Source organism: Macaca thibetana, chromosome 13, assembly GCF_024542745.1.
Source record: "Macaca thibetana thibetana isolate TM-01 chromosome 13, ASM2454274v1, whole genome shotgun sequence".
Taxonomy (NCBI): Eukaryota; Metazoa; Chordata; class Mammalia; order Primates; family Cercopithecidae; genus Macaca; species Macaca thibetana.
The window spans coordinates 16,366,305-16,379,094 of NC_065590.1; the positions used below are offsets into that span (position 1 = coordinate 16,366,305).

The 12,790-nt window shown below is 41.8% G+C and overlaps 1 protein-coding gene across 3 annotated transcripts in view; it reads left to right on the plus strand.

Moving 5' to 3' along the window:
- The first annotated feature begins 4,235 nt into the window (after nucleotides 1-4,235).
- ANAPC1 (anaphase promoting complex subunit 1) overlaps nucleotides 4,236-12,790 on the plus strand; it is a 118,391-nt gene continuing 109,836 nt past the window's right edge. For 2 of the 3 annotated variants that reach the window (XM_050752989.1, XM_050752990.1), the window contains exons 1-3: nucleotides 4,236-4,490; nucleotides 7,857-8,093; nucleotides 9,389-9,550. In XM_050752989.1, coding sequence (XP_050608946.1) covers nucleotides 7,881-8,093; nucleotides 9,389-9,550 — 375 coding nt within the window. In that variant the 5' untranslated portion in view covers nucleotides 4,236-4,490; nucleotides 7,857-7,880. Of the gene's footprint in view, nucleotides 4,491-7,856; nucleotides 8,094-9,388; nucleotides 9,551-12,790 lie in introns of those variants that run through there. The other variant, XM_050752991.1, reaches the window with a different exon arrangement.

Genomic DNA, 12,790 nt, shown 5'->3' on the forward strand with positions numbered 1-12,790 from the left:
TCTGACCTCGTGATCCGCCTGCTTCGGCCTCCCAAAGTGCTGGGATTACAGGCTTGAGCCACCGTGCCTGGCCCTTTTTTTTTTTTTTTTTTTTTTTTTTTTTAATCACAGTTCTTAACAAACTTCCGTGAATACCCAAAAAGGGAATATAAATTTGAGAATATGAAAAGAGGTTAATAAATAGCCAAATATGTCAACCACTGAAAGGACCACCTATTTTTTTTTTTTTTTTTAAGATTAAGCCACTGATTTGCAACTTTTATTGAAATAAATGTCACTTATTAAAAACAAGGTTAATTTATAACTTGATCTCAACTTGTTTTTTTAATAGCAGTTAAATTTTTACATAAAAATTTGCAAAACTTCAACTACAGAACAAATAAAACATTCAGACACAAGTTTACACTTTAAAAATTCTATCAACTTCAACAAATAATGAATGAATGACTGTATGTTAATTTATATCAGTCCTGTGGTCAGAATACATTTTCCTTTTAAAACATTTTTCATACATCTCCTGTACGGCATGGATAGCTTCTAGTGGGAATTAGTATATAGTCTCTTCTTGATGAAGACAACACTAGGCAGATGTTGCCTGATGTCTGGATAATGCTGAATGTGACAAAACCAGTGAGACACATTAAGATATTTCTCCTTTTCTTGAACTGTCAGGTCAACTAACTATAAAGCGATGAAGTCCATAGTAGATATCTGCAAAAGTGAAGTTATATCCTGTAAGGTAGACTTTATCTTCAAGATATGAAATAAGATCCTTCAACAGGGCGTGGGCCAGGCGCTGTGGTTCACGCCTGTAATCCCAGCACTTTGGGAGGCTGAGGCGGGCGGATCATGAGGTCAGGAGATCGAGACCATCCTGGCTAACACGGTGAAACCCCGTCTCTAATAACAAACACAAAAAAATTAGCTAGGCGTGGTGGCGGGCACCTGTAGTCCCAGCTACTTGGGAGGCTGAGGCAGGAGAATGGCATGAACCCAGGAGGCGGAGCTTGCAGTGAGCAGAGATCACACCACTGCACTCCAGCCTGGGCAATAGAGCGACACTCCGTCTCAAAAAAAAACCCAAAAAACAAAGAACAAAAAACAAAACAGTGTGTGGATATCGTTTTTACTGGAGTGACCCTGTATTGTAACCATTGCTGAATGATTGCTTTTTCTTCTGCAGTACTCCCCAGGAAATATTCTTTGTTAGCTTGCTTGACTAGATGAGCTGCTATAGTAGTCAATCCCGTTAGACTTGGACCATTGTTTGTTTGAAAAACCGGAATCTGTCACACGCCCTGAGCCCTTTATTTATTATTCCCCTTATTCAGTTCCAGGAACTTCTCCAGTAGTGACAACTTGGTGGCCGCCGCCATCTTCTGGCAGAGAAGAGCCAGCGTTAAATACAGAGACCAGCGTTTAACTTTTTGAGAACTTGTCAAACTGTTTTACCAAGTGGCTGCACCATTTTACATTCCCATCAATTATGTACAAGGGGTCAAATAACTCTAAATCTTCATCAACACTTGTTATTGTCTCTCTCTTTGATGATAGCTATCCTACTGGGTGAGAAGTGGTTTTGGCTTTTATTTCTCTAATGACTAATGATGTTGGTCATCTTTTATTGTCCTTTTTGGCCACTTGTATAATATATTTTTGGGAAAATGTATATTCAAATCCTCTGCCCATTTTTAGATTGGGTTGTCTTTTTATGTTGAGTTGTAAGACTTCTTCACATATTTTGTATAATAGACTCTTATCAGATTATTTGCAAATCTTTTCTCCCATTCTGTGAGTTCTTTTCACTTCCTTGACAATACCTTTGAAGCACAAAATTTAAAACTTTTCTCCAATTTATCAATTATTTTCCTAGGTTCCTTGTGCTTTAGGTACCATATTTAAGACATCATTGCCTAATCCAAGGCTATGAAGATTTACATCTATGTTTTCTTGTAAGTGTATAGCTTTACTCTTTATTTTTTTTTTTGAAACGAAGTCTCGCTCTTGTCCCCCAGGCTGGAGTGCAATGGCATGATCTCAATTCACTGCAACCGCCGCCTCCTGGGTTCAAGTGATTCTCCTGCCTCAGCCTCCTGAGTAGCTGGGATTACAGGTGCCTGTCAGCACGCTTGGCTATTTTTTTTTTTTTTTTTTTTGTATTTTTAGTAGAGATGACATTTCACCATGTTGGTCAGGCTGGTCTTGAACTCCTGACCTCAGGTGATCCACTTGCCTTGGCCTCCCAAAGTGCTGAGATTACAGGCGTGAGCCACCGCGCCCGGCAGCTTTACTCTCATATTTGGGTCTTCGATGCACTTTAATTGTTGTATATGGTGTGTAGTGCAAATCAAGATTCATTTTTGCCTTATGAATATCCAAATATTGCAACACTAAGTGTTGAAAAGATGCTTCCCTCCTTTATTGGCTTTTGCAAGTTTGTAAAACAACAACAAGAAAATCACTGGCCTCACTCTGTAACTGAGGGCTGCACATACAGTCTTCCTTCCAAAGAGTACGGTATGGAAAGTGGGGAAATGTAACATCACAGTAGTGAAATCTGACAAACACTATCTCAGGTGATCAAGGCTGACATCAGCAGCAATAAGTGATGCTGTTGATAAGTACCTTTGATATGATGTGATGAAAATGACACTTTATCTCTATGATCTTCCTTCCCCAAATCCATATCCCCAGGCTAATCATGAAGAAACATCAGACGAATTCCAGTTAAGGGATATTCTACAACTAATGCAGTGGCTTACACCTAGAGTCTCATCTACTTAGGGGGTTGAAGCAGGAGGACTGCTTGAGCACAGGAGTTCAAGGCTACAGTGAGCTGTGTTTGTGCCAATGCACTCTAGCCTAGGCAACACAGCAAGACTCTTAAAAAAAATTGAACAAAGTATGAATTTTAATTAGTTATGTGTTGATATTTCATTAATTTTAACAAATGCACTATACTAATGTAAAACACTAATAATAGGGAAACTGGATGTAGAAACTGGGTATAGGGTATGTGGGAAATTTTGGAACTATCTGAAATTTTTCTGTAAATCTAAACTTAAAAAATTTTTTTTTTTTTAAATATTGGCTGGGCCCAGTGGCTCACGCCTGTAATCCTAGCACTTTGGGAGGATGAAGCGGGAGGATCACGAGGACAGGAGATTGAGACCAGCCTGGCCAACGTGGTGAAACCCAGTCTCTACTAAAAATACAAAAATTAGCTGGACGTGGTAGCGGGCGCCTGTAATCCCAGCTTCTCAGAGGGCTGACGCAGGAGAATCGCTTGAACCCGGGAGGCGGAGGTTGCAGTGAGCCGAGATCGCGCCACGGCACTCCAGCCTGGGTGACAGAGCGAGACTCCGTCTCAAGAAAAACACACACACACAAGCTTAAAATATCAATTAGGTATATTTGTATTTATTTAACTGTTTCACGAATCTTTGTTTCTATCCTTTCTCCTATAACCCATTCTTTTGGTTTTTTTTGGAGACAAGGTTTTGCTCTGTTGCCCGGGCTGGAGTGCAGTAGCGCAATCACAGTTCACTGTGGCCTCAAACTCCCGGCTCAAGTGATCCTCCAGACTCCCAAGCAGCTGGGACTACAGGTGCGCACCACGACGCCAGGCTAATTTTTAAAGATTTTCTTTTGTGCAGACAGAGTCTTGCTATATTGCCCAGGCTGGTTTCAAACTCTTGGGCTCCAGCAATCCTCTAGCCTCGCCTCCCAAAGTGCTGGGATTACAGGCGCGAGTGGTCGCTGGGGTTCTTAACTTGGGTCTTTGAATTGCCTCAAGAAGTGTCTCTGAATCTGGGAATTGCAAGCAACATTTCTGTGAGGACCTTCACACCGTTCATCGACTATTCGAAGAACAGCATGGACCGAAAAAGGCATAGAGCACTGCACGTAGAGAAAATCAGCAACCCCTGCTCCCCGCCATCAACCTAGAGGTGCCTACCTCCACGTGGGGTCAGGAGGCGGAAGCGAAACCAGACAGAAAAAACCTTTAGATCTTTGAGGCAGTTCAGGTCCCCAGTGACATGAGCTAAAGAGAACTTGGACGCCAGGAGGATCCCATCACTGTACGGACTCTAGCAGACAGAATCCAGCTTCGGGGTTCAGATCAATCGCACGGAGGAAAGAGCCCGCAAGTTCTACCCTGTCGCGGTCTTCCCGCAACAGCGCAGGCGCTAGGACTGCTAGGACGCCGCGCGCCTACCGCGACGCCCCGCCCTGGCGCGAGGCAGGACGGGAAAGTCAAGATGGACGCGTCCATTTGAACGTCTCGCATGCCTTCCTGCCTTTAGCACTGGCGCCCGGTGCTGTTGCCCATTCTTCCTCCGGAATAGGGGAGGGAGAGGGAATGAGAAGCTGCCGCGGTCGAGGAGTCACTGTGACGGACCCCGCCGCTGCCCTAGGGCCTCCTCGGCCCCTGCGCCTCCGGGGAGCAGCCGGGGCTCGCCGCGCCTGACGCGTCCCGAGTTATACAGGTGCGGGCCCTGTACCGCAGCACTTGGTGGTCTGTCGCGCGCCGCGTGACTCTTGCATCCGCCCCGAGGCCTATCCTCCCCTCGTGGCCGTAGGTCTGGGAACCCGGGGGACTGGGAACCCGAGGGAGGGCGCTGAGCTTGCCCCGGGGCTGAGGGGGCTCCTTCCAGCTCATTGGTTGCCAACGTCTTTTATGAGCTGCGCGCAGCATATCCATGTGCAGCCTCAGCTTCTAGATTGGCCCCCAGTCCCTCTGAGCTGATTTTCTGAGGCCCGAGCTCTTAGCCTGTTTTCACTGTCCTCCAGAACGGCTGGCGAAGCTCTTCCTTTTTTGTGGAGACTGGAGACTTAAGCTCCCGTTAGTGTGCATTTGGGACTCTTTTTTTTTTTTTTTTTTTTTTTTGGCAGGGTAGTGTTTGTCTGTAGGAATCATTGCTGATACTGTTATTTATAGCATATGAATTTAATAGTATTTTTATGTATAGCTGTTTATGTTGCCCCTAATAAGTAAAAACATGTCTAAAAGTTTGGGGTACTGTAAAAGTATTAAATATGTGGCTTTAATAGGTACAAAATGATAAATAATTCTTTAACCATTCTGTGATTTTCTCTCAGTTATAAGAAAATAACATTATAAAATTGCAGAACTAAAGTTTCATAAAGTCAAAAGTTTGTTGATGTTGGTTGTCCTGTTGAATAAAATATAGGAAGACCAGCTCAATTTTGTTGTTTTCTTTTAAGTTTTTTTTTTTTTTTTGAAACAGAGTCTTGTTCTGTCGCCCAGGCTGGAGTGCAGCGGTGTGATCTCGGCTCACTGTAACCTCCGGCTCCCGTGTTCAAGCAATTCTCTGCTTCAGCCTCCCGAGTAGCTGGGATTACAGGTGCCCACCACTACGTCTGGCTAATTTTCGTATTTTTAGTAGAGATGGGGTTTCACCATCTTGGCCAGGCTGATCTTGAACTCCTGACCTCGTGATCCTCCCGCCTCGGCCTCCCAAAGTGCTGGGATTTACAGGCATGAGCCACCGCGCCCGGCCCCTTGTAAGTTTTATAAGGCACTTTTTGGTTGTGTTCCAAGTTCAAGTGTTCCCAGTACTCATTTATTTCTAGCAGAAAGAAAAACAAAACTTGTATCATGTTTTGTGACATAATTATATCAAGAATAACTTTTTTTTTTTTTGAGACAGAGTCTCGCTCTGTCGCCCAGGCTGGAGTGCAGTGGCTGGATCTTAGCTCACTGGAAGCTCCGCCTCCCGGATTCACGCCATTCTCCTGCCTCAGCCTCCCAGTAGCTGGGACTACAGGCGCCCGCCACCACGCCCGGCTAGTTTTTTGTATTTTTTAGTAGAGACGGGGTTTCACCGTGTTAGCCAGGATGGTCTTGATCTCCTGACCTCGTGATCCGCCCGTCTCGGCCTCCCAAAGTGCTGGGATTACAGGCTTGAGCCACCGCGCCCGGCAACTTTTTTTTTTCGAGAAGGATTTTCGCTCTTGTCCCCCAGGCTGGAGTGCAATGGCGCCATCTCGGCGCACTGCAACCTCTGCCTCCCAGTTTCAAGCGATTCTTTTGCCTCAGCCTACCAAGTAGCTGGGATTACAGGCGCCCACCACCATGCCTGAGTAATTTTTTTTTTTTTTTTTGTATTTTTAGTAGAGTCGGGGTTTCACCATGTTGGCCAGGCTTGTCTCGAACTCCTGACCTCAGGTGATCCGCCTGCCTTGGCCTCCCAAAGTGCTGGGATTACAGGCATGAGCCATGGCGCCCAGCCAAGAATAACATTTAATTCACAGTAAAAATAACTTGTGGCTTTGGAGGAGCTGCAAAAGAACTACATAGGCTTTGGGTGGTTTGTGTAACCATATAGGTCTCTTGCCCTATAAGCAGCAAGTCAATACACGGGAACAACGGGGATTGCAGCAGATAAAGTGTTTTACTTGCAGGGCCACTGAACTAGGAGACAGGAAACTTCAAGTCAGCCTCCCCAAAGAGTTTTTTTTTTTTTTTTTTTCTGAGACAGAGTCTTGTTCTGTCACCCAGGCTGGAGTTGGAGTGCAGTGGTGTGATCTTGGCTCACTGCAAGCTCTGCTTCCCGGGTTCACGCCATTCTCCTGCCTCAGCCTCCCCAGTAACTGGGACTACCGGCGCCTGCCACCACGCCTGGCTAATTTTTTGTATTTTTAGTAGAGACGGGGTTTCACCGTGTTAGCCAGGATGGTCTTGATCTCCTGACCTTGTGATCTGCCCGCCTCGGCCTCCCACAGTGCTGGGATTACAGGCGTGAGCCACTGTGTCTGGCCCCCAGTCTCGAGGTTTTAAAGAGTTTGGAGGGTAGTGGGCTAAGGTATTGATTGGTCAGAGAATGAAGGATGAAGTCATAGGACAGAGAGATAAATCACATTCTCATGCTAATGTGGTTCCTTGATGGGGTCTTAAGACCAGCTTTTATCAGCTCAAAAGTCTTAGGCTCCTAACATTAAAAATACTATCTATAGGAACGTGGTATATATAAGCAGGTACAGGAAAGTGGGTCAAAGGGTAGTCTAATTATGCTTATCTGTACTTTTGTCTAAAGCCTGACTTCTTCCTAACCTTGTGATGAAGGCTTTAACAGTTTATCCATGTTTTTTTTAAGTAATAAACTGTACTGTAATCGATTAATAATTAGATTAATTAGATATAATAATTAATTAAAACCTAGTACCCTTAAATCTACAAGCATAACTGTTCCATGGCTAGAGTTATTCATGCCTCAGTTCTTTGGGTTTTGACCAATAATTAAAATTGATTGTAGTTATATATTTAGGTGGGATTGGGGGTATCACAGCTACTTACGACATTTGATAACTTATGTCTTTTGTAGATTGGTCACCTGAAAGCAGTTCAACCTCTGATGAATTAGAGTAATATGTGATATTTTATTGTTTTATTCCAACATGACAGTGATCCCTTAGATGTACTTTTCAGATGAGGTTCTGGCATCTAACCAGAAATGACCTTAAATGTTGAGAAGCCATGTAGTTATGGGACTATAGAATACAACTTGTCTAAATACTTCATATATAAAGTATGGAAAAATTAGCATATAGTAGTAGGAAACATGGGACAGGTGGTGCGGGACATAATTACTTGTCGCATCTCAGTGGTTTCCTATAGTGGTAACTGTCAGTCTGTGACCAAAATGTGATAATTGCAGTTGTCTGAAAGAATCAGATCTAAAACACCCTTTTATGTTACGACCACTTATGTACTTACCAATCTGATATAATTACTTGACACCCTTGTAAGGATTAGTGACTTACATGTTTATGGTATTTTTATTCTAGTTTTGGGTCTGGAAGCTGACCAGAATGTGTTTGAATTCATACAGAAATAATGTTGATATTTGGAACCCATGTCGAACTTCTATGAAGAAAGGGCAACGATGATTGCAGCCAGGGATTTGCAGGAATTTGTTCCTTTTGGTCGAGACCACTGCAAGCACCACCCTAATGCTTTGAACCTTCAACTTCGCCAGCTGCAGCCAGCCTCTGAATTATGGTCTTCTGATGGTGCTGCTGGCTTGGTGGGATCCCTTCAGGAGGTTACAATCCACGAGAAACAGAAGGTTCCATTGAGTTTCCCATTGCGTTTTTGAAATGTAGAGTGATATAATCTACTTGTAATTTAAGGCTACTGAGAGGCAACTGAGAAATCAGTGTGATGCCACTTCTAGGGTAGAGTTAAGGTGTGGTAATTTCAATAAATGTTGAAAATAATGACTTTATTATATTGTCATAGCAACTTATTTAGATACTCTCTATAACTTGTGATTTTATAATGTGAGTCAGGTTCAGTAGTATGATTGTCCATTTTAAACCTTTTTCTTTTCTCTTCGTATGTGGGGACCAGATTTCATGTTATTTAATGATTAAATGGTAGAGATTAGAAATAGTCCCTGCTGCAGAAGATTTACATGTTTCTAAAGGAGAGAAGAAATGCTACAAAAGTAGGTAGAGTAATCTTTTTTTTTTTTTTCTTTTCTGAGATGGAGTTTCACTCTTGTTGCCCAGGCTGGAGTGCGATGGCACAATCTCAGCTCACCGCAACCTCTGCCTCCTGAGTTCAAGCGATTCTCCTGCCTCAGCCTCCCGAGTAGCTGAGATTACAGGCATGCGCCACCATGCCCAGCTGCTTTTGTATTTTTTTAGTAGAGGTGGGATTTCTCCATGTTGGTCAGGCTGGTCTCAAACTCCAGACCTCAGGTGATCCGCCCCCCTCGGCCTCCCAAAGTGCTGGGATTACAGGCGTGAGCCACCGCGCCCGGCCGAGGAATGAGTAGTAAGTGGGGGAATGAGATGTAAGTGTGTGTCAGAAAATGTATCCTTCCTGCCTTATTCCATTTTCATATCCCTTTGGGATACTAAAATCTCAGGAAGGGAAAGCCTATGTAGTTAAAAATGGAAACTTCTTCTTATCCATTCATTTTGGTGGGTGGGACAAAGGAAAAGAAGGTAAATATATATGTGGCTGCAAAGCAGGAAGTCTGCCTTGTTCATAAATTTGCCGAGTGATTCCCATGTGCACCTCACTGTCCTTTATCTGCCCTACCTCATGTACTTAATATGTCCTTTCAGTCTCCCAAACATGTGATTTGACTTTTGGAATGGTAGAGAAGGTGTACTTTTTGTTCATTTTTGTTTTTGGCAGAGTAATGCAGAGCAATAATATAAAACATTCAATATAGAGAATTATTGAGTAAATTCTTCATGAAATTCTGTAATGTAATGCCTATATCCACATCCTCTGTTAAACAGTATACGAAACTTTCTAGTTGTGCTTACTCCATGAGCAAATAAATTTTGTTCCAGATTTTTGAAAACCAGAGTGCTTGAATATGTTTTACATGTGTTAATTTTTAAGGAAAGCTGGCAGTTAAGGAAAGGAGTGAGTGAAATTGGAGAAGACGTGGACTATGATGAGGAACTCTATGTTGCCGGAAATATGGTGATATGGAGCAAAGGAAGTAAAAGCCAGGCATTGGCAGTTTATAAAGCGTTTACAGTTGACAGTCCTGTTCAGCAGGTGAGTTGATTTGAATTTTAGCATTTGATTCACTATTTAATGCAATTTAACAAAATTTTTGTTTTAAAATTTAACAGAAATGGTAAAACCAGCATAATGATCTCAACAGCTGGATGTACATTGTAACATGACATAATGTAATGTGAAGATAATGGCAGGAAAAAAAAAATTTAATTTTATATATCATTACTTTTTTTACACTCTCCTTTGTCACTTTAATGATAATCTTTAAACACTCTGTCCTTAAGTAATTCACTTTGTTATTGCCAGCAAAAACTTATAAAACATTAAGGGTACAGAAATATTTTAACACATGATTACTATAATTGATTGCAAAGATTTGAATAAATAAAAATTGTGGGGTTCATAATGATAGAGAGAAAGGAAAAAATCTGCTTTGCAACCATTGCAGTTGGCTACTATAACTGTTCTGAAAGTTAATAATGAAAGGGAGAGAATTAAGTGTTTGCCATATTTTTTCAGGAAGACATGCAGTTCATCTCCATTTGATGAAGGAAAACACAGAAGAATGCTAGCTAATAAATGTAAAAGGAATTGTAGAATTAGAAAATCACCATTTTGTAACCTCCAGTGCAATAATTGATTCAAACAAGGATTGTAAATGGATACTAACACTGTTGGTCGAAAGAATATTACCATGGCACCAACATACCACCCTGTGGATTACTTGGTAAATGTGAAGGAACAAATGTACCTCTACTTTGGAGTTATTTGTCAGTCTCCACCTCAATCAAGTGATTGAGTTTAGCATAATTAATAGTGACATGAAGGGATATTATGTGCTTCTAGCTGTAATGCGGAATGAAGTACATGATGTCATCCACTAAGTTTTCTTCCCCAAAATATGAATATTTAGACCTAACTTCCTGTTTAAGGAAATATAGGCACTAGAGGATTATATTTTAAAATATCATGAGATAAGGAAATAGATGAGATAGGAATGGCTAAAGCTTGATTATTATTTATTTATTTATTTTTTGAGATGGAGTCTTGCTCTGTTGCCAGGCTGGAGTGCAGTGGCGCTATCTCGGCTCACTGCAAGCTCCGCCTCCCGGGTTCACGCCATTCTCCTGCCTCGCCCTCCGGAGTAGCTGGGACTACAGGTGCCTGCCACCACGCCCGGCTAATTTTGTTTTTGTGTTTTTAGTAGAGCTGGGGTTTCACTGTGTTAGCCATGATGGTCTCGATCTCCTGACCTCGTGATATACCCACCTTGGCCTCTCAAAGTGCTGGGATTACAGACGTGAGCCACCATGCCCTGCCAAGCTTGATAATTATTAAAACTGGCTGATGGTGATTCATTATCCTATTCTGTTTACTTTGTATATATTTGGAATTTTCCACTCTAGAAAGTTTATAGTCTACACTTCGGTTTCTTTTAAAAAGTCATGGAGAAAGAGAAAAAAGTGGGGACTGTCCTACATTGAAAGAGACTAAAGAGACATCACCAAATGCCGTATTTTTTGAACCTTGTTAAATGAACTTTGATTGAGTCCTGGTTTTAGAAAACTAGCTAAAAAGATATTTTTGGGGAAAATTTGGGAAGGTTGAAAATTACTGGCCAGGAGCTGATGTTAGAGAAGTGTTATTTTTTTCTTAGGGATGATGGTTTTATGGTTTTATAGGAGAACATCTTTATTTTTAGAAAAGGCATGGTGAAGTATTTAGGGGTGAAATGTCATGATGTGTGTGCAATTTGATTTTAGACAGTCAGCATTCCCGTTCCAAAAATCCCATATGTACACAAATGCACACACATAAACAAATATGGCAAAATTTTCATGACTGTTAGATTTAGGTGAAATATGTTTGCTGCATTATTTCAACTTTTCTTTTTTTTTTTTTTTTTTTTTGAGACAACGTCTCGCTCTGTCGCCCAGGCTAGAGTGTAGTGGACAGATCTCAGCTCACTGCAAGCTCTGCCTCCTGGGTTCACGCCATTCTCCTGCCTCAGCCTCCCGAGTAGCTGGGACTACAGGCGCCCGCCACCTCGCCCGGCTAGATTTTTGTATTTTTTTAGTAGAGACGGGGTTTCACCGTGTTAGCCAGGATGGTCTCGATCTCTTGACCTCGTGATCCGCCCGTCTTGGCCTCCCAAAGTGCTGGGATTACAGGCTTGAGCCACCGCGCCCGGCCTATTTCAACTTTTCTTACTGAAATTTTTATAACAAAAAGTTGGAGGAAAAACTAATGCATTTATAGTAGTTGAATTAGGATTGACAAGAGGTTTTGGAAACTTAACTAATGTTAAGTTTCATTTTTGTAAATACTGAAATCTTTGTATCTGGACACTGCTTCCTTCCACTCCTCCCACCTGCCATTAACTATTTCCTGATGAGCATTGTGTTCTAACTGTTTATTGGAAAGGATAAACTGAATCATTATTCCAACATTTGAGGGCGTATGTAAAAGCATTTTTCTCCTGGAGTGTTGAAGCCAGTGATCTTTTTGATGGTAATTTTTTTCCCGTATAATTCATATAGTTAGTATAGATGTGAAAAGTGCATTTGATGATATCCAAGTAGTTCTTTGCTTCTATATTTTCATCTTAATTTCTCCAAGAACAGTTGCCTATTTACTAGATTCTATGGAAGTACAGTTAGATGTATTATCTTCTTTATCTTAAGATCACTTGTAAGTGTAATTGTAAGATTTGGAATTTCAGTCTTGTTATTTAATTTTCTTGCTAATATGGAGAAAGGTAATTTTCTATTTTGTCCGTGAAATAATACCAGGTATATGTGACTCAGATTTTATCTATTCATTGTTTTACTTATCCTGCAAGTATTTTTTTTTTTGGTGGTTCTTTTTATTTTTTCATTTATTCTTTTTACTTTTCAATAGAGATGGGGCTCTCACTATGTTGTCCAGGCTGGTCTTGAACCCCTGGGCTCTAGCGATCCTCCTGCCTTGGCCTCCTAAAGTGCTGGAATTACAGGCATGAGCCACTGTACCTGGCCTTCTGGAAGTATTTAGTCTCACTCTGTTTCATATTATGCTGGGGCTACAAAGGTGAATGTAGTTTCTGCCATTGAAGGACTCATAGCCTAGAAAGGAGAACAGACAGATCAACCGAAATGCTGTATTCTGAATGCTCTATAATAACTGCATGTCCACAGAGTGATGAGAGCCCAAAGGACTGCGCACCAAAGGGAGGGTTTTTCAAAGAAGATGCTATTTGTATTATAAAATGGTGGCAGAAGGGCATTCTAGACAGAG